The 22,570-nt window shown below is 37.7% G+C and overlaps 1 protein-coding gene across 2 annotated transcripts; it reads right to left on the minus strand.

Moving 5' to 3' along the window:
* Nucleotides 1-18,971: 18,971 nt before the first annotated feature.
* Nucleotides 18,972-22,310, minus strand: PPDPFL (pancreatic progenitor cell differentiation and proliferation factor like). 2 transcript variants are annotated; one of them, XM_068932749.1, is made up of 5 exons: nucleotides 22,152-22,310; nucleotides 21,926-22,025; nucleotides 21,008-21,097; nucleotides 20,821-20,920; nucleotides 18,972-20,452 (listed from the first exon to the last, which is right to left on the minus strand). In XM_068932749.1, the coding sequence occupies exons 2-5, from the start codon at nucleotides 21,978-21,980 to the stop codon at nucleotides 20,440-20,442; spliced, it is 258 nt and encodes an 85-aa protein (XP_068788850.1). In that variant the 5' UTR covers nucleotides 21,981-22,025; nucleotides 22,152-22,310; the 3' UTR covers nucleotides 18,972-20,439. The 2 variants fall into 2 exon arrangements, with proteins under 2 accessions (XP_068788850.1, XP_009681397.1); XM_009683102.2 differs by having other exon boundaries at nucleotides 22,148-22,307.
* Between the last annotated feature and the right edge of the window lie 260 nt (nucleotides 22,311-22,570).

A 22,570-nucleotide genomic window follows, 5' to 3' on the forward strand; every position in this document is an offset into this window, starting at 1 on the left:
GCTGGATGGTGCGTTTGGTCCTTGCTCTGCTCCCAGGTCTCTCCATCACCCCACTATTACGGAGTCCTTTCTGCTCCTTCTCTGCTTCTTCCCACCCAACAGCCTAGAGATCTTCACACACTTATGTTTTATCACACACACAGAGAGGGATTGTCTTTCCCATAGCTATTACCTGTGGAGGAATTGTGATTTTCACATAAAACAACTAATAGGGATTGCTTCTTCTGGGAAAAACAGTTTCTAAAAAGTGTTCTTGTTGCTATCCATTTGTCCAGAAATATTTCTTGATATTTTTGTAAAGTCATATTCCACTAGTTTATCACCCAAGAATTATTCTGTGGATATATTACTCACGATCCTAATCGTTATTCATATGCTTGGCTATCTGGATGAAGACATGAATAAGCCTTACAGTATATTTAAATTCCCTTTAATTCAGCAAATCTCCTAGCTCAGTAATGATCTAGCCTTACTAAATTAAGTCAACAGTTTTATTTTATTTAATCCCTATAAGCTCTCGCTTTATGTGCTGGTAAGGATGTTTCTCTCCAGAATGCTAAGTGAAGATTATGCTCTGACTGTATGTGTAAAAAGCATGGAAGTTCTGTTTTAGTTACATGATAATTATTGTTTCAGAAGTTCCGGAAGGCAGTAAATAGCGTCAAGCATGCGCAGTCCATCAGTTCAAGACAAATATTTTACACACTTATGTGATGCCTTACTTAATGAGTTTTTTTGGGGAAGGGGGCTTTTAAAGACAATATTATGGAACAGTCCCAAAATATTATAAGCTATTGGATTTTGTTGTGTGGATGAGTCTTTCAAAGGAAATGGCTGTCAAGACTTACAGTCAGTTAGCTTCTGTTACATATTTCTAATATGCTTATAGATAATTTTAGGTTGCACATGAAAAACTAAGTTCTGACTAGAATTAAAGACATGATTTTCTGCTAGAATTCTTTGAGTCCTCTGAAAGACTATACAAACACAGCTTTTGAAAAATTTTGGAATGTTAAAACCTATGGAAAATAAACTCTTTTCAGGTCGTTTACCTATAATAATTACTTTTATCATGGGCTGATGCTGGCAGTCTCTGATAACAGATGGTGGAGATTTCCAGATTTAAAATTCCAGTCAGGGTTGTGGACAGTACTGAAGCTTGGAATCTGGACTACAAGTCTGAGGCAAAATTTAAATGATGCTTTAAAATGATGCTTTTAAATTGCTTTTAAAAATGCTTAGTGAGCACTAATCAGACTACCCACAGCTTCTTCTGTCAGTTAGCAAGTCAAAATGTGAAAAGGAAAAGTCATGTTAATTAAAACTTAGTTCAAAGCCTAGTTCAAAAGAAATTAAAGGAGGTTTTTTTCTCTTAGAAGGGCTGGCTCAGGCACTAAGAAATTCCAATTAACGTTAGAAAAACCTATAATAACAACTTATAAATGGATCTAAACAAAGTGTGAGGTCTGATCCTGCATTTCTTTTTCTGGCAAAGTCAACAGGATTAGTTGTGTATATGCTAATAAACTGTGGGCCTGCGCTTCCTTGTGTATGGGGAAAAAAATCAAAACAATATTTCTAGGAATAGAAGTAGCATCAGGGTTTTTTTTTCAGATTTTCAAATTCCAATGGAAAATGAGCTATTTCTGGCTTCACATCCTGAGCAGAAGTTACCAATCAATCATGTCTGTGTGTTTGACCTGTTTGCTTTCTTCTTAAACGAAATTTTTGTCTAGGAGGTGAGAGGCAGACAAATTTTTCAAACGCAGTTGTTTCTCAGTAGGGACAACGCAAAACCTCTGGAAAAGTTTTCCAAAAAGAAACAGAAAATCAAAGGCAGGGAGAGACAAGAAGCTGGAATAAAGTTAACTTCTCTTACTGCTGTGGTCATAATCTTTGGAAATACATAAATAGTCATTTGAACAGGGAAATGAGGGTAGGGAGGAATGGAAGGACAAGTTGTATTTGTCTAATTTAAATTATTATATCTAGTCAGAACAAGAGAGACTGATTAAGGGTAGGAGATGTTAATCTTAGACCTGAGAAACCTAACCATTGAAAGTTTAATGAGACTAGATTTTCACATCAAAATTTGTTTCAAATAACATTTTCTAAAAATGAAGAAAGTTTTATTAGCTAATTATTTTAAAAATAATATCAAAATATTATTAAAATATAAATATTAAAATAATATTTTAAATTCCTTGTATTGCATGTTACTTTATGCAGTTTTTTTAAAGGAGAGCTCTCATGCAGTGTCCAAGGAGTCCTAAGCAACCCAACTTAAACAAAAAAGAGCTAACCTCCCAAAAAGGGAAGTTCCTAAGTTCACCCTGTTTGCTGCCCTGCCAGGGCTATTTCCCCCTCTTACTAGCATTGCCTTCTCTAACTGTTTTATTTGCAAGCAAGGTATCAAGTTACCAACAGCAATCTGTGAATTAGCTTCAAAGGGTCATATTTCTTATGTCATAGGATTCTCATGAAATAAAGTCATTGCTTTCTGTTACTTCCTCTCCAGTTATTTTATTTTTTATTGTGCTAACGTCTTTCCTTCTTTTTCTGCTCTTGGCATCTTCCAAATACATCAGTATTCTCACATTTTGTCATTTATGCTATTTATTTTATTGTTTTGTCTAACTTATTTACCACTTATTGCAACAAGAACTAGCAGCACATAAATCTTGGGCTTTTTGTCAATTAACTTGGTCTTTCCAGCCATCAAGCTTTTCAAGAGATACTGTTCTCTTAGCTCTCTCTTCTTTTTCTTATTTCTGGAAAGGTATCCAAGAAGATTCGAGGAGCAATTCTATGGAGAATATTTATCATTCTTTTTGGTAATGTGCTCTCTCTGAACACTCAGACTGTGGCTAGGGACTTAAGTTACAAGTGAGTTGTAAGTAAGAAAAAATTTGTTCTTTAGTTATAATAATGAGTGGTTATCAGGGCTGTGTCTTTCTGTGTGCATGCCCGGTGTACTCAGGGCATTAATTCCATGGGTGGTTTAGGAACTCCCCAGCCTATCTCACTTATGACTTTCTGCATAGGTGAGATAATGCACCATCTTGAGACAATGGACCAATCTGAAACTAGGTGATTGACTGAACCTTCAAATTTAAGTATCTGACTGGTGGTTACAGGAGCCCTCCAGGTGGGAATTTCAAACGTTTTTTGAAATTGCCCCCAAGACAACTCCTTCTGTGTCTAGTCAAACTTGCATGCCTAAGTGTGTCCCAAAGTGTCCCTGCTGCAGAAATATCAGATTGGTCATAGATTTAAGAGATGTTTTGTGTGCAGATGAGGTATATCAATAGCAATGAACTACGCGTGTGCTGCCATGGTCATACAGGACCGTGGCTACATGGACTGTAAGGACTGAGCAAAACAATGGTTTGAGAAGTCTATCCTGATTCAGCTCAGCATGCTGCTGCAAGGCTGAGACTCCTATTGCCACTGGACAGCAACCAACCATCCCTTTCAGGAGATGTGATTCCCAATTCAAGTGTTACCTGATACCAAGATTCCAGTAATTTTTTTTTTTCCTTTTAACAAACACTCTGTCTGAGTGTCTGTGCAACAAGGCCAGACTTGGATAGCAGTACAGTACAGCAATAAAAAAGGTTACATTTCCTACTCTCCCCAGGGGTCTTTCAGCAGTATAGCTCTGAGCTTCCACTTTCTAATGGCAGGAAACACATTTCTCCCATTCTCCAATGATTACTCTTGGTGTGGGCACCTTGCATGTAAAGTTTCATGAAAAAAAGGATATTTTCAGGCTGCGGAAGCACAAGCATCTGCTCTGTAAATAGTTCTGCAACAGTTGCAATAATCCTTAACAGTTTTTTGAAGGATTTTGTTTCAGAAGGTTGTATCCTATGACTTTCAGGAAGGTAGTGGATTCTAACAAAACATCGTAGCAATACCAAGTGACCTCCTGGTTTCAGTGTGTTAATGTGATATACAACTGCTGCAGTGCAGTTACTATACACACAACATTGCCTTGTAGCTGACCAAAACCTCCTTTCAGAGATGAGAGAGGGACCTTAGCAACGGACATGGATTTGTCACAGTGATTGGTTTTCTCATTTGCATAGGCCAGTGAATACCTACTCACATGTCACTTCTTAATGTCATTGCTGTGAAATTGCTTTCTCCCTTTTGCTTATTAGACTGGACCATCACTTCATTCAAAAGAGCAACAGCACGAGATGCTATGTGTGTGAATCTTTGGTGAGCAGGAGATGCAGGTGCGTGGATGGTGAATGTGGGCCCTTGCCAGTAGTGGTTATGACAAACACAGATGCTAGCATAAAAGATTTTGACAATGCATTGTGTTTATGAACATAAAAAAGGGAAAATTAGTTTCTCAGGTAGGACAAGAGCAGTTAACAGAACTGCTTATAAAATCCTGGTTGTGTTTTCTATAACCAATATATAATAGCCCATCTTTGTTGATGAAAGTCTGTAGGATCTGTTAGTATCATGGAGAGACTAGGGGGAAGCTCCTTCCCTAGCATAAAGCTCCAACATGAGACTTTGTAATGAATCTTTAAAAAGCTTAGTGCAGAACCCGTAGCCAATGGCTGGCTGTAATGTCACTTCTACAGTCTAGGAAGTCCTCGTGCCTTGGACAGGCCCTTGATGAAACGGCCTAACTTGTGATATTAACTTTGGCAAGTATATGTCCAGAAGTCTGAATCTGACTTACAGGAGTCTGCCAGAGGTCTTCCTTGCTCACTGCAGGAGGTGTAACATTGCTTAACATGAGGTTCTGCATGATACCAAGGTCATATTTCAGATGTCTATTATAAGAGCTTCTTAAAATATGGTTCCTCATACCTTTCATCTGCAGTCAAGCAGCAGTGAGGTTTTTTTTCTTGACTCAGATTTTCACGTTCGTATGACTAATGTATTTACTAACAGTTTTCAGGTGGTCTCTCAGGTGTCCTGAACTGCTCTGTGGCTTTTCATCTGTCCCCCAGGCATGACAACAGCAGTGTTGAGTTAGTACTTCTTAAATTTAAAGTGCTGAGGCTTGTCATAATCTGTCAGGGCTGTTGCCTGTTTCAGGCCTCCTTAGGTCAGCTTCTTCTCTGCTTTTACGCTGCTCAGTGACTAGTAAGCCTCTTATTTTTCTCTGTTGAACAACTTACAGGGCAAGAAATCTACTTACTCCTCTTTCAACCGCTAATTTACGAAAGGGAAAATGCTTCTTAGGACGTGAATGAATGTACGAACCTTCACGTATATCTGTTTCTCCATTGAGAGCTTCCTTCTCCTTGGGAAATATCCTCAAATGTTTTCTTAGAGTATTTGATCGACTGTTGCTCTAATGAGCGCTTTTGATAACTTGACCCATTTTTAAGCACAAGGTAGGCAGTTTCTCTCAGTACTAGTGAACATGGTCCCTTTACATTTCTTATTTAATGACTGCTCACATCTATGTAATAGATTTTCAAGGTTACTCTATTCTACTCTGGGCAGCTGTTAAGGCCACGAAGAGATTCAGAAAAAGTGTAACTAGAAGAGGTTACCTTTGACTTTCCCATTTTTTATTGCATCTATTTCTTGCAAATACAAATGCATACTACTTAGTCCTTCTCCATTTATTTTGTTACATTTCCAGAGCATTCCAGTTTACTTGAAGTCACTATTCTTCTGTTCAGGCTGTCTGCTTAGTCTGCTTTACTGTGTTACCCAGAAGACGTTCACAACCACTGAGCCTGACAGAAGTCTGTTTCATTCAGTATCTCTTAAACCATAACATCTTTGTTTAACATCAACCTATGGCCTGACAAAATGATGACTCAAAATGATTATTAGAGTCTGTTAATGATACAGTTCCCTACAACTGCTTTAAGGTTAAAAAAGCTTCATTTTCAAAATGTTCCTTTTTATCTTCACTGCCAATTTCCTCCATTGAGACTTGATGGGGAGACATCTGTCTTCCACTCTACCAACAGCAGAACTGCCCCAAGATATACTGAAAGCAACAAGAAAAATATCACATCCCCTCTCTTCATACATAAATACAATGAAATTCTAGTAAAATGAGAAAAAAAAAACCCAAATCCAGAACCACTTCTAAACAATTCTACAGTGCTGTTGTGATATATGGCTGCTTAAAAGCAACTGCATTTTGGAAGTCTATGGAGTTTATCTCCATTTTGAGAACCCTTCTGACTGCATCCTTGCTATTGTGCACGAAGAGACTGCTCCTACTCAGACCTTGGCACCTAACTCAGTGAGCCCCATTAGAAAGCTGATCTCCTTAGATGCCCTATACAATCACCAGAGATAGGCAGGGCATCTATGCTTAGTCACGTTTGGAGTCAGTGTTTGGAGAAATCTAATTTTTTCTGTATACATTAATACGTAAAAGCTGGCCAAAGTCATCAGCTTAAAATTTGGTGATGTAAGTTCCAGTCTATATAAGTGTACACAGAGTATGTGGGAGTCACATAGAAATAACAAATCTTTTAGTGTAAGTTTTAATAGTTTTTTTTTTTATTTGGATTATGACCTAGTAAAGTAATAGAGAAATTACAATGCAAACAAAATATACCTCTGTATTGAAAGAGGTTTCAGCCATGCTGCACCTGACTTGGAAATGTCAAACGTTAAATGTGGGTATCACCTTGTGATCTTGGGTAAGTATTATTGAATTGACTTTTTATTAAAAAGTGAACCTTTTAGTTTTCTTGTACTAATAATTCATGAACATAGGTTTCTCCTCCAGATGTACATTGACTAATCTAATATTTTATTCTTCAATTTTTTTTAAAAAATATGTTTTTTTTGTTGCTGTTGGACTTTCACAGTTTATCCCTTAATTAGTGATGTTTACATAATTGCTTATTAAATTCATAAAGACAACTCAGACCTTGGAGGTTAATTTTGTAGAAATAGTCTTCCAGTTTATTTACAGTCAAAGGTAGGTTCTACCATTTTTAAACTGTGTGTGATTACTGTGCTATTAGGTTGGGAAAAATTTATCACCCATCAAAGGGCATCAGGTACAGGACTTTTCTCTCTTAAAAGCCATTTGATTTGCCCTCCTAAAATAAAGAATTCTCATCTAAACTCAAGCACAGGAAAAATTGTTCATGAACTCATGGATGAGACTTCAGTGAGGCAAGCTTTCATTCCGATGTCTTCACCTAGCATAAGAAAGTAGTAGGTGCAAAAATCACCTAAAGTAAATCCTGTTACAACGATGGCTCGAGGTTCCCAGGAAATAAACTACACTAGTTCTTGAAAAGTAGAGAGGTTTAAATCAAAAACACGAACATCAGGTACATCATTGATTATTTATTCTCACTGGTGGTCCCTGCCTCTTCTCAGGGACTCTCGGTTAAGAGCGTTTTGTTTTGTTTTGTTTTGTTTTGTTTTATTCTTTGGTGAGAGGGCTCTTTATCGCAGTTTTCCTGACTGAGACAGTCTTCATCCTGGCAGACCCTTCTTGTTGAACCAAACTGAGGCTATGTTAGCATACACCAGTCTGAATCTTAACATAAAGGCTCTAAGAGAAGATACCTTTCTCCTTTTCTTTTTCTGTATACTTTTCTTTTCCAGCAACATCAAGGACCATGGGCTGGTAATAATCTTTTGGGCTGGATTTCCAAAGTTAGATGAGCAAATTGCACTCATGTACACTCATGAGTGCCTCATCATTGCACTCATGAGTGCCTAAATTATTAGGAAATGTAGACAAATTTGTTATTTATGTATATATTTTGAACAATGAAAAGGTAACTGTGATTTATAAATTAACACTGAGAAGAAATGTGAATAAATTGGACAGCTACCGTCTCATCTGGATAAATTTAAAGGACTGTCTTTGAAAATCACATCATTCAGTTCATCAGGACAAGTAAGGGCATGAAGTTTCTGGAAGAATCATCTGTAAAAAGGCTATGAAACTTGTTGTCATTAAAAGGCCATGTGTTATATTTCACTGAAACAATACAGATTTTGATTAATAAAAACTACTCAGAGGCTTTTTTTTTCTAGGCATTCCCTAAGCATCCTAACTGCTTAGACCTATGCTGTTTGATTCCTAACTTTAAGGAGTAAACAGTGATTGCGTTTTGCACATCTCTGAGTCCACTGTAACTGAGCCCATTCATGATCAGTAACTGACAGGGCATTTGTTTGTTTTTGTTTGTTTGTTTGTTTACCAGAACCCTGTCTGCACAGTGGTATTTTCAGTCTTCGTGTTTCCCCTCTCTGTTCTATGTCGAAGAAGTTATCTTCATTTCATCGCACAAAAAGTCAAAAACAGCATATTTTTTTCCGAAGCAAAATATGCTTCATCATCTTTTCAGATGGAGATGGCTTAGCAATTATTAGGGAAATTATTTAGAGTAGCTACTGCCCCTGCTTCCATTTATATCACCTGCAATAATTGAAACTGGCACGTTGCTCCTCAGAGATGTAGTTTCATAAAGACTAGCCATCCCTTCAGTATTTGTAAGTGTACACATTTAGAAACCCAAGTAAAGAATGACAAGGGCTTTATAAGCAAAATGCTTGTTTTCACATTGCATTAATTCTAATAGGAAAAGGATAAGGCCTGTATATAAAAAGATAATAATAATGACACATTATGCCCCTAAAAATAAACAAGCACCAGTGCATTATACTAATAGTGTATCCCTGGGACTTCCATTCTACGTAGTCATTGCAGCTGTTAATTCTCTTCCCATTGTGGAGCAGTGTATAGACTCAGCAGATTCTCAAGTTGCATCACTATTATTATTATTATTATTATTATTATTATTATTATTATTAATGATAAATGATGAAACTTATAGTCCTAGATCCACCAAGGAAAGAAAATCATATCATAAAAAACTTGTAGCAATGTTTAGTGCCTTTGCAGCCTCATGAATTGTCATTTTTGGCAAATTGTTCTAAATACGATGATAGTATGAAAATAAGGAACATACCTGTCAGTGGTAAATGTAAGGGCAAATCATCTGTATGTTCTGGAATAAGTGCATCTTTAAGCCACAGAAAGTTTAAAGTTTAAAATATGCTTGAATGTATGGTCACACTAAGAAAATTTGCCTTTCATGAAAAGTGCTCCTTTTTAGGGCTAACCTATTCAAGTTAACAGAAGTGAAGGTTTTATTATTGTTATTGTCATCATCGTTATTATTTTAATGCAAATAAGATCTGATCTTTAGCAAAGAACAAGATGGGCACAAGACAAGGCTAATAACTGAGGCCTATTGCACAATAACACAGGCTACAACCATCAGATAACAGAACTGGAGAACATCTCAGGCCAGCTGGCAGCTGGCAACGACTTTGACAAAGATACCAGTTTGTCTAAATTACGGTGGTACTGACTTAAGATGATTACCACTTCTGAGGGTGGCACTGCAGCTTTTAATGCATTATTCAGTGCATGATGTTTCAGGAAAGGTTCATAGGGAGTAGTGGGAAAGTCTCGACTTGCCAGTTCTACCTGATGTTCTACCTGATGTTCTACCTTTCAACTTGTTGACCCATCCTTCAGTCAGAGGGGAATCTGAGATAAACACAGACATGAAAGACATGAGAGGAGAGGCCTTAACATATACATAGTCCTGCATCGAGATTGCTTGATCAGTCATTAAAAACTAAAGCAACATGCCTCTGGTAGAAAAGCAGTCTAACTTTAGTTCATGAGCTCAGATTCATAGATTCTAAATCCAGTGGGACTGTGGAGACATCCTGCATAACACAGGCCAGGATACTTCACCCAGTAAACGAGGACATTTATTTTAACATACCACATGACCACAAAAATAGAATAAATGTTTTATACATTTTCAGCTGGCTTAGTAGCAACCGTTACCAAAACAGTATCACCGTTAACTGTGGTGCCTGTGAGATAAACCGCGTGGAAAATTGCACAAGATGAAGGTTTATTTCAGTCTGATGTTCAGCTTGAATATTAAATAATATTCTAATGCTTGCATTGGCATTATTATGATTATAATAATTACTATTTTAATGTTATTACTGTTACATTTTAACAATAAAAGCAATATAAAAATGCACAAAGTATGACCATACCTAAATTTACTGTGCATAGACAAAAATAAGCTCAAAAGTGCATCTTTTTATCAAAATGGAGGCACTATGCTATGAAAAAGAAACTATAAGATTTCACCGTGTTTAGAAATAATTTTCCCTGCAGAAATGCAAGCGCCATTACACAGTATCCTTGATTATAAACTTATTCTAGTACAAGCCCCACTAATTAGGCAAAGGCATCATTAGCAGTGCTTTGGTGGTTTGATATGAAACTGAAGGCAAATAATTAGGAAATGAAATAGATTGCTTTATGAAATACATGCAGCATTATCCATTTTAAATGAAAGAAAAAAAAGATGCTAATACAGTTTTAAGATTACACAGCCAAAAAAGTTAGTATATGCACATAACAGTTTCTGTGCAAGTGATAACATCACTATGCTGCACATGATGCTATAGTAATGCTAATTTTGGGCGGAGGTTGTAGTTCAACAAACACACAGTGTTTTGTTTAGTCAGCATGATAAAATATGAATGTGTATAAAATTCTTAAATCAGTCTTGGAAATACTAATTTTTACATTTGGTGAGATATAATATTGTTATTTTACCCTTATATTAATATAGGCTTTGCTGAAAAATTCCAACTTTCATTGAAAAAAAGGCTTGTTACTATTAATGTTAACTTTCAAATTTCTGCTTTTCTGCCTTACATATTACAAATCACTGATGTTAAGTATTCCCATTCCTGTTCAGCTAGAGGCTTGACTGGCAAAAAAAGTAGAATAGTTATAACGTGTAGAAAATCAATTGGATAATAAATAGTCATTCTGAAATTTTCAGAAACTTGCAGAATGAAGAAGAAAGATAGAATCAGAGGGTTTGTATTGCACCTTCTTCACACCTACCCCTTACCTTCTCAAACCTTTAATATTTCACATACAGCTCACAAACTAGCCCCACACAGCCCCACAAGTTCAGAGCTCTTGTGTCCTCATTTCAGGCTGCATCAGAAAGCAGGGCTAATCAGACGATGTCAAAAGAAGCCGTAGCAAGTCTCAATAGAACATGCTCAATATAGAGACTTAGCATACGCATTTACTGCTCGTATTGCGCCTACACTTTCCAATGACCGAAAAACTGTGCTGTTCAATGAACTGAACATACAAAGGCTTCTCTCTCCTCTCCTATATGCCTTCATACATGTTACTATAGGAGGCTTAATGTGAAACATCAAGGATGAGAGGGGTTTTTTTAGCTGAAGCATAATAGCTTAATATAATAGTAATGCACATAGTATGTTGACTTGCGAATAAAATCGTCTAAGATCTGCAAATACATGTTTTCAATAACACTATTTTAAGAACTTTGTTTAAATTAATGGGTTCAGGCAATACATGCATTCTCTATTATCCATTCATGAATCTGTTTTCTCTCTCACAGACTTAAAATAAATATTGAATTGACTTGTCAACTGATTATAGAACACTGCTAAGCACGCCACATCACAATAATTTCAACTGGACTATCCTGGGTGACCTATGTAGTACTAGAGGCACTTGAATTTCTTGGAAATGAGGAGCTACATGAGGTGAACTCCTCATCCTGTATTTGTAGTGCAGTATTTCAGCAGCCAAAAGCAAGCAGTGCTCTTTCTAGGTCACTGTTCTGCATGAGGGAAATGAAAATGAAGTTTGTTAACTGAAGTTTACTTTTGCCTGAATGCTCTTTTCAGTCCTGAAAAGACACCATAAAATATCCTTTATTTCTTCATTTTGAAACTACATCCATTTCATCAACTAAATGGACACCAAAGTGGCTGAAATCCTACTAAAAATATGTCATTACATGTATTCTGCTATAAACTCCACAACCATTCTTCATATTTTAAATGATATAAATCAGAAGTAATTTCAGTAATGAATTTGCATTAGTTTAAATTAGGTGCATATCAGAATTATAAAGACGTATTTAACTAGGTTTTAGGGAGAAACTGTCAGGAGCTAAGAAATACCAGCCTGGCTGTCTGGGCATCCATTTTCCTAAAAACTTTCAGCTCATGAGAGATTTCAGTCTCTATAGCTGAAGTGTTTGTCAGGTTTAAAAAAAGGAAAAAAAAAAAAGGAATCTTTTTTTCTGAAAAATGATGACCAAACTTCGCTAGATCCATAGCAAGAAATGTATAATTTTAGGTCTGGACTCCACCTGAACCTGCAGATTCTCTTCCTGACAGGCAGTAGCAGCCAGTGCAGTTTTGGCCACTTTCCTCCCCTCCTCTCTTCTCTCCCTGCCCTTTTCGTGGTTCTGATCTAAGTAGAGACATGACTACTAGTGTAGTTTATTAAAAGGAAGGGAGAGTCAGGCCACACATATGCGGTGAACTACAGAGGTTAGTTTCGTTAGAAATTAATGAAACGTTCCTTCTCTGTGATACTGGCTGATGTTGAATTCAAGTCATTGCTCACGCTGTATCTCTTTGTAATACTCATTATATAGTCAATCATAAAGCTTTGACTTGCATTTTTTTCTGTTTTTTCCACTGAAATACTATACATTTTAAACTTTTCTGCCTTCCCTCAAATTCACAACATTACAATTTGGATACACACTTGGGGTACCTCTCAAGAGCTTTTGTTTTGCCTGTAGCACGTCACCATGTTCCCCTTAAGGACTTGAATCCACTTTCGTGCAATACGGCCATAAGACTAGGGGGAAAACATGGAAAGTGCTTTTTGAGCAGAGTAGCCCATAAAAGAGGTCCAAAATAAATTTCCCGTTAGCCATCACAGGGGTATACCCCATCAGTATGTTTCAGGGATACTGTTTTTCTGCCAAAAAGTCAAAATTTTCATTGGGCGAAAGGACTGCTATGCAATTCTGTCCATTGTTTTACAGTGAGGGTGTGCAATCTTTTAATCCGATTACCTTGCTTGAGAGGTGACTCAGTATAAATGATATCAGGCAGTATCTCATTGTTCAGAGGTTCTAGTATGGCCTAGATTATATCACAGGAAATGACCAGATCTGTTTTTAACCTGAGGCAGAAAGGCGTGTGCCCTGGAGATGTGCTGGCCTCTTCTAGGGATCTGGGGAGTGCAGTCTGCCCTGGGTGCCCTTTCTGCGGTGATGGAATTCTTTTGCGAAGGAAGATGGGATGTGAAGAGACAAAACACAAACCAAAAAAGAGGAACTTAAAAAAATGATTTAATCCAGCATGAGGGTAATACCATGTGACCATCTGTGGGCAGCCACAGAAAGGTGAATTTTTTTTTTTTAATTAGTGCAGAGAGCAACTGGGGAAGGGGAGAGAGAACAAGTGAGCATTTACAAAAGCTTTTTGTCTCACAACTGAGTCTGCCTATGAAGAGTGCTTGGAAGCCCAAGTAAAGCAGCTGACCGTATGAAAAATAGGGGGGAAAAAAGAATTCGCTTAATCTTTGTGACTTTGAGCCATACTGATACATAGATATGTACATATATATTGGGAATTAGGATCTTAGGTCAGAGGGAATGACTTACCATAGCCGTTCATTTTGTGACCTTTTTAATGTTTGTCTTCAAATATACCATCAAAGAATTTACATTAATTTTTTATGAAAGGCACTATTGATCTCAGTTTATTTCAGGGTTAGGTGACATTGAAGAAGAATTGCCTTCAGTTTAAATAAACTTGAAATGATTTTTCTGTTTGGAGGATGAAATAAATGCTGTGAATGTGAGCAAGATAAGTACACAGAGGATATGACTGATACTGTATAGAAGTAGTCGTGTTCTCAGCTGATGAAAGCTTTGGCCAGTAGATTGTAGTCCTTTCTCGTGGTAACTCTTCTTTTAAAATATATAATAAATGCTGTGGCTTCTTTAATGTCCACAGAGAAAGGACATCCATTTTAAGAATTCATCAGAAATGCCTCATACGATATTATAATGCTTAGTAGTTGATATCTTTCAAAATTAATGTCCGATGTTATGTTGTAAAAATACAGAATAAAAAACAGTCCGTACATGAGAGAGTTACAGTCAACACACATTCATCTCAGAAGGTCTGAGGTGACCCTCTTTGTCACTGGAGCTCTGTTTTAATCGAGTCTAGGTGTTTAAAAAATAATGTTTACACCACAAAGCTGTCCCTTCCAGATAACACTCCTGTTACATTCACAGTAGAGCAATAGATAAACAAAGAACAAATAACTGCCCCACCAAATACATTAACCAACAATGACAGAAGATTAATGTAGGACAATAATTGTGACAACCAGGAAAAATGAGTAGTGAAAATTACAACCTGTTTCCTTAATGCATTTCAGTTTGTTTTTCTTTTGCAATGAAACTAGAAAGAAATACAAAGCAACTAATGCTTCACATAGAAAAATATATTTCTGGAAAGCACATAATGAGAACAGTTTTTTTTTTTTTAATAGAGCATATATTTTGTGGACAGGCATTTTACTGTGACAGAATACAAAGGGATTACCATATATAACTTATGTTTACCTTGCTTGTTACATTCAACACTTCACTCAATCTGTGACTATCATGGAGAAGTTGTCTAGCTACTAACATGTGCTGTTGGCATGATTCAGAAGCAATGTCACTTGAACTTAAATGTAATGTGGATCTGAACAGGAGTCATGATAGCATTAAATTAGCCTAGTTATAATAGGAAAATACCTATCCAAAGGAACTTGCTTCATTGTGTATTGTACTCCTAGCATTATCCTTTCACTTCTCCACTACTATGAGACAGCAAAACTTGCAATTTAGAGGTTTTAAGAAAAGATAGACTACATCTAAAATAGATTAATTATATGCACCTAATGTAGGTTGCAAAATTTTCTTATAGAGGATTACCTGTGAGATGGAGATAATACTCTTTCTATATATAATATAACAGAACTACACACAAGTTGCACAATACGTGTCATTAAAGATGAGATTGAAAATTATTTTAAAGTGAAATTAGAAAAAAACTTTTGAATATGTGTGCTATTTCATGCGAGTAGTTGCAATGGGTAGGGCTCTTTAAGATTCTTAATATTTAGGAATCTATTTATCAGGTTCTGTTTTCAGGTGAATTGAGTTCAAGCAAGTGGTTAGGGTACAGGGTTTCAAACTGGCCTACACTTTTATATCATCATAATACTGTATCATAAACTTTTTCCCCCTAATTTAGGTCACCTTTAGCAATAGTTTGTATACCCTCAGCCATCTGAAATAAGTAAACTGCAGAGGGGGAAGCATACTCAAAAAGCCTAGCTTTTAGCTTTCACCCACAGAAGCAAAAAGCTTATTTCTGACTGCATCCATCTATTGATCCACTCCTATTGTGCTGAAATACCCTGGAGCAGATATAGCTGGGGATTAAACAAAATGATACAACCTCTTCTAAAGCCACTTTCAAGAGCCTAGAAGAGGAGGTGGATCTGCACTTTAAAACTTGTTTGGTTGTTGAGTCATGCATTCTTGACCAACGCCTGAACTGCTGTTCAAGGAGAATAATGGGGAATATCTTTAAAGGTGAGGCTAACCAACAGTAGAAAATATTTACCAAGGTGTCTTACAGCTCTCTGTCACTGCGTATTTTAAGGTCAGAATTAGATGGGTTTTCACTTTGCAAAAAGAGGGGGAAAAAAAGCTAAACAATCTCTTTTAAACAAGATATACTGATGGAGTTCTCCTGGACTTCCTGGCCTCAGCCTTCATGATCCCAGTAGTGGGTCTGAAGTCCAACCAGCTCAGTCAGGCCTCTTCTGTTATGGTAGAGGCTGTACCTCAGTGCGCGCTACAAACTGACAAAGCAGTTTTATCCTGCACGCAATACTGCCTCCTCAGCTAAACAAGTAAGGTGAGGTCATGGGTTGTGTTTTATGAGTATAGCTGAAAATAAATTCTATTAAAGCCAAAGAAGACAAAGTTTTAAGGAGATGTAGTGTCTGTCACAGCTAAGAAAAGCAACAACTTTTTGAGTGTACAAACCCATATTCTGTCTGTTATGAGTTGATCATATCAAAAATATATCTCTCTCTACAAATCTTGTCCTGTCATTGTGACTACAGGCACATTTATAATTCTACTTTTGAGAAAAAGCTAACAGAGTGTCTCTGAACATACCATTGAGCATAGGAGCTGAATTTTGTCTTTTACCGTAAGGCTGGGAAACAGTGATTTCCTTTTTCCACAGTATCTGAGACAGATGGGGGCAGGAGTGAGAGGGGAAAAAAACCTTTTTTTTTTTTCTCAACTTCTTCCCAATACACTGATCGGATTCTGCTTCCTGTTAGTGACAGCCTTTTTCTGGTACAGAGACCTGCAGTGATTATGTGCGATATATTTTACATCTACTACTGCTAGAACAGCTTAAAATGGCAAATGATGGAGCGCATAACTAGAGAAATCTGACAAAATCCTTCCATCATGGAAGAGTCAGCCAGGACACCGAACATAATCAAAATTTTCCGTCACCAGCTGCAAACACAATAATCTGAGAAATGTTTTGCAAACAGTGTTAATCCTAGAACAAATAGCTGAAACTAGCCTACTTGGGTTTTCATTTGTAGAAGACTAGAAAAGTGACTGTAGCAGACATCCTTTTTTCATGAAGAAATAATTCATGATTAGTTAACATCACGAAAAAAAGACAGAGGGTTTTGCATATACTTTAAAATATCCCGCTGTTGTAATATCAGGAACAGAAACGACTCTTCCAAGGAAATTACAAATGAAAGCTAAAGTAAATTATTCATAGAAGTCTTAACCACTGCATGGAAAAAAATTACTTATTCCTGACAACTCAGTTGGAGTTTGATTTGCTTTTCGATTTGCTCTTCATTCCTTTATTGAAAATATGTTTCTTAAATGGGTTCATTTATCATTATACCTTATACAGAAAAGGTTAGTAAACCAAAAAAAAAAAATTTTTACTTCTTAGCAATAGCTGCAGTCCTTCCAGGTAATCCTTACTTTCTCGTAGACAATATGTAGTGTGACATAGTATTAAATATGATACTATCAGAAATTCTGCTTAGCTCACATATAGGCAAGAAGATTCTTGGGGAAGAAAATGCAACTTTTTTGTATTTTTTCAAATTTTAGCTACTTTGACATCAGAAAGCAGAATTTGTAGGGTTGTTGTTCTAGTATACACTCTTTTACATTTTGTCCTACCAGAGTTCAAATTTTCAGACTATTTTAATACAAAATTTCTTAGTCATATTAGAAGAGTTATATTGTGGCAGTAAAGAACCAAGTGCTATATTTAAGATGGCAATATAATTTACAAGAAAAAGCATCCTTTCAGTAAAAAGTCTGGGAAGATTTCTTTCTCTAGGAGGTAGTTTTGAATGTGGATATGAACTGAGGACCTTGTACCAATTTATTACTCAAAACACCAGGAACTTTACTTTAAAAGATAGAATTACTATAAACATAAGGGTGCTCCTTCACAGAAAAATTACTTCAGGGTAATGGATTCCTCTAAGTGTGCTCAATAGGATGATTTCTTCCTTCTCCTACTGAAATGAATGGTATAACAAGATCTGTCCTTTAACTCCTAAAATGGGATATTGCCAGGACCAGTAGACTCTGCCTTGAGTTTGCTTGTGGGAAAGAAATAGAATCCCATTATTGAATATCATTGCCATAAATTATTTGACTGATTTGATATATCATTTGATAAAAAATCTTTTCCAAGCAATCCCTGCCCAACTCTGTCACAAGAGTAGGATCTGCCTTATTAACTACATGCTGACACAAGTCATGTTTCTAATACTTTTTTGATGAGCAACTTAACTCCACCAAAACAAATCTCTCCCTATAGCTATCCTAACAGGATTTTCCATTACAATTAATCTTTGAACAAGCAGTTATACTTCCCTTACCCAAATAGATATTAATTTTTTTTCCTGTTTTTCTTATTGTAAGCTGCATTTAAGCTATATGAGGTCTGCTTCCCTTTTATATTCCTCTGCTGCTTTCTCTTTAAGATATTAAATTGTTTCCCCCAAAATTACTTTAAATTGACATTTAGTTCAACACTTTGACACTGACTTATTATCTTACTGTAACAAGGCACCAACCCTTTTATAGCAAGCACTGTAACATACCATTTACCCATATCCTCTTGGAAGTTTGTCATAGTGACATTAGATCATATTTAAGACAGTTGATCAATTGTGGGGAAACTACGTCTTGAACAACTAACAAGAGGAACCATGAGCAAAACTGGCCCCTATCCCAGGCTGAACTGATCACAACATAAAGTTCATATGGATGATTTGGAGAAAGCATTCTAGAAGTGAGTTTTCCCTCACCATAATGTCATTATACCAGGTTCCCCATAAGCCACATGTTTATAGAGCCTGAGTATATGAATTCAAATGACATTTAGACCCCTCCTTTTTCCTCTTCCACCCCTTTCCCTCTCACCCCCCCCCCCAAGCAAACAGAGGAAAAAAGAAAAAGGGGTTTTGTATTTTCCCTCCCCCCCATGGGCCTTTACAGCTTATCAGCATTTAAAACCTGTTTTGCAGCCAGCTTCCTGACCAGATTAAGGCAGAATCAGCATAGGCTTAGAGAGCAATATGGCAGCTTGTCACTACACTTTTCACCCCGTTTCTGAATCATATTCCTCTGAAAAAGGGCTACAGCATTTTTACCTATGGCTTCAAGTACCTTTAGGAAGAGCCACGGTTACTTCTGAAATTAGTAGTTAGATTCTTCCTCCCCCTGCCTTAATACTTCATTTGCAATTATGTTAAAGAAAGCTGTTGTTCCCCCTCTTGCCCTTGTTTAAGTCCTATCTCTCCTTTTCATCGAAGCCAAGTTTTAAAGTGACTAAAGGAAGACTGCACCTCCCTTAAGTATTCTGCAGAAATTCTGAATTTTTCTGCTCCGGAGATCACAAGCAACACCAAGTACTACTCTGTATTAAAGACCAAAAAGATCAGATTAAATACCAATTAAGTCTTTATTAATATAAAAAGAACTTAGTATAAAAATAGTTCATTCTATATACTTAGAAAGGACAAAGATCAAACTGTACAATAACAATAAGGTAAAGAGATATGGCAATTTAGATTCCTGAAACAGTGCATCTTTCTAGAATTGTGTTCTCTTCTGTTTGTGCCATACATTCATCTCTAACAAGACTAAACTTTGAGGCATTCACTTGCTGTGCTTTCTAGAGTTCTCTGCATAACTGACAATTAATCTGTAACAGAGAGTTACATATACATGTAAGGTTTGTTATTGTTACTTATTCCAGTGATAAACAAAGGATCAAATATATTTAGTGACAGCACCTCATCAAGTTGCTTAGAGAAGAACACAGGAAAAGAGTCATCCAGTTAAGTATTTGTTATTTTCTTTTACTCTAATGCATTTCAATCATACCATAAACAAAGCTATGATGCAGCTGCGATGTACTGCTGTGCAGTACTGCTGTGCAGTGTTAAAGACCAAATGAATCTGTGTTAAGGTATTTTTCAAGAGATAATCATGACAGAGGTGAATTTGGTTAATAACATTAATGTGATTACTGAGCTGAACATTTGCCAGCTTTACCACCTGATAAAACTAAGCTGACAGACAGTAGTGAGTACTGATAGGATTAGTCATTTGAGAACAAGTAGCTCTAAGCTTCAGCAAAGCAGGTAAGAGTAGTCTAAGTAGTAAAACAGAGGTAATGGATGTCAACTGTGATTAAAGTTACTCTTCTGCTTGGAGGACAGTGTCCATTAGGATTGATTTCTTGGCGATTTCTTCAATTCTGTCCTCAAATACTAACACACAGATGTGAATGAAAATTGTAACTTTGTATTTAAGGTTAAGATCCATACCTAGCTGGAACAAAGACCAAACTGATTACTGTTTCTTTGTATAATGGGGCTTTTTAAAAGCCAAGCTATGCACAGGCCTTTTTGTGAACTTCATTGCCTGTAACTGGAACACAGCTACCTGGTGAAAGCATGTACCACAGAGTCCAGACTAGGGCCACTGTATTTGAATCTTGTTTACATCAGTGTAAACATCTGTAGAGCTGTATCTTAAAGCTAAAAATTATGGAACAGTATCATCTATTGCAAGGTCATTCCATACACATATTTCTCCTAAATCTACAGTATCTTTTTACTGATATTTTTTCTAATAATCCAAGTAGGTCATTAGGATATTTTATTCAGGTAACTTCTGTTAGAGGCATTTCAAATTATAGCAATTCCATAGTGAACAAGGTAAGCCATGGGCATGTCCATTAAGCATTATAATGTAAGGTACTGACAACTCCTTTGAAAATATACTTTTCTCCCTCTTAAAGGGGAGATGTGTTCCTCAAACACCTGAGCCCAGACATCCAGAAGATCCCAAGCCTCTTGAAAAAGTAGTCTGTATGTAGTGACCAAAGTCAGTTTGCAGTCATTCAGCTGTTGGTACTGAAAGAGATATACATAAATAAATATCATAAGTAGAATTATCATATTTTCTCAAGTGTACTTATCTACCTAAATATTAATGTTAACTTTAGCATGAAATAAAATGGACCTGCAGAGGATTAAATATTTGTTACTACAAATAATGGTCTTAAGCTCCTACTTAAATGAACTCCTAAGACTTCATTTACTAAGAAGCAAGCAATGGAAACTTCTGCAGCTAGACTCTTGCAGTACCTTTTGATTTAAATCATTAAATAGTACTACAACCCCAAATTGGGTTAGTAAGTTAAACTTGTTAAATACTTTTTAGAGGAAAGAGAATGGCATGAGTAAGTCATTCCCATCATTGTAAGTGAGTCCTGACTTACCTGCTTGCCGACAGTGTTTTTCTGGCAACAGTTGGTTGAGATGGTTCACAGTGGAAAAAGCTTTTTATCCACCAACATTTATCAAGTAATTCGGGTAACCCTGCCAAAGGAAAAAACTCACTGTCAGATACTGACTGAATAACAAAATGGCTTTTTTTAGAAAAAAGTCATCTGAATCTTGCAATACCATGAAGTGCTTTGTCCTGGTGTGTAACATTCACTGGATCAGAACAGCAGGAGGAACTGGAAGAAACACCGCATTCTGAGTTCTGCCGTGCTGTTCATGAAGAAACAAACAATGAAAAAAATGCTTCGGAAAAATACACTAATTCCATGCCAAGGATTTTCACACCTGCTGCTACCTCAGAGGAAACAGCATACCTGACAATAGTTTTGCTTGACTACAAATTATTTCAGTATTTAAACACTATTTTACTGCAGTTGCTTATATAAAAACTTGTATAAGTTGATCTCTCAGTGTACTTATTCTTCACTCAGGAATCTGCTGAGATGGAATCTGCTTGTCTTCACTGACACCAGTGAAACTCATTAGCAGGTACATGTTGCTATCAAAAGAGAAGTCTAGATTATAGAAATGAGGTTGTTTTATGGCTGAATACTTTCCATAATGGTACAACTAAAAGTATTGCATTTTCACTATGGAGTAACAGGCTTTGCCAAAGGTTCTTAAAACAGCAGATTTATTCTCAAACCACTGACCATTTCATAAACTAAGAAAAAAAGCTGAGCTGATTACATGCTCTGTCTACATCTGCAAAACAAGCATGAAGTACCACTAAAAGCCAAGACTTTGCAGATTCAATGCTTTATAATAAAAAAGGTATGACACATTCCTACTGGTCTGTTCAAAAGAGGAAAAGTTAGATGAAGAACCAGAAGCCTTCGACACTGAAGCTCTTTGATATAGTGAAAAAAGAGCCTTTAAGATTAGACTAAGGAGAAAAAAAAAAAAAACAAGCTAAAAACCCCCTCCTGCCTCCAACTCGTTCAGAAGTCACTCGAGCACTTTCTTAACCTTGCCATAAGTGAATAGCTTAGACATGCTGCGCACAGCGACTCAGCCTCCCTCCCGCCGAGTACTTACTTCTGTAGTACTGGTTCTTGGCCAAGAGGCAGCCGGCGGAGGGCACCGATGCCATTGCGGCGGGCTCGGCCGGGGCAAAGCGCAGCTGGCCGAGAAGAGCCTGCGGGAGAGCGCACTCCGTCAAGGCTGCTCCAGCCGCCCAAAGCCGCTGCCCCGGGCCGCGGCAGAGCGAGAGCAGCCCGCAACCCCCAGCGCACCCGGCGCCGGCTCCAGCCCGCTCACCTGCCTCGAGCTTGCAGGAGGCGAAACCCGACCGTGGGGAAGCGACAGGACCCGCGCTGCCACCGGTGCCCCCCACTGCCAGTGCCACCAGGTCCGCGGGCTGCCCCTATATAGGGCGCCGCCGCGGGCGGCCCGCCCCGGGGGCGGTGCCAGCCCCCGCCGCGCTGACCGCGGCCCGGCCCGACCCGGCTGGCCCCGGCTGGGCCCGGCTCGGCTGTCCCGGGACGACCCCGCGCTCGCCGGCTGCCGCTGGCGCATCTCCCGCGCCCGCACAGGCGCCGGCAAGCGCCGGCAACAGCCACCGCCCGGGGATTTGCGCGGGAGGGGCTCACGCGTGCCCCTGGGCGCCCTCCACTTCTCCCACGGTTTTAATCCCTAAGCGCTTTCCTGGAGCGCATTTAGCACTTCTGGAGTAGAAGCCAA

Source organism: Struthio camelus, chromosome 2 (genome assembly GCF_040807025.1).
Source record: "Struthio camelus isolate bStrCam1 chromosome 2, bStrCam1.hap1, whole genome shotgun sequence".
Taxonomy (NCBI): Eukaryota; Metazoa; Chordata; class Aves; order Struthioniformes; family Struthionidae; genus Struthio; species Struthio camelus.

Excerpts from the sequence above, each read along its gene's own strand:
- PPDPFL (XM_068932749.1), bottom strand. The coding sequence starts at position 21,980 with ATGGCATCGGTGCCCTCCGCCGGCTGCCTCTTGGCCAAGAACCAGTAC. Across the intron at positions 21,098-21,925 it reads CAAGAACCAGTACTACAGAA|CACGGCAGAACTCAGAATGC; the intron begins GTAAGTACTCGG and ends CTTCATGAACAG. Across the intron at positions 20,921-21,007 it reads CCAGGACAAAGCACTTCATG|GGTTACCCGAATTACTTGAT; the intron begins GTATTGCAAGAT and ends TTCCTTTGGCAG.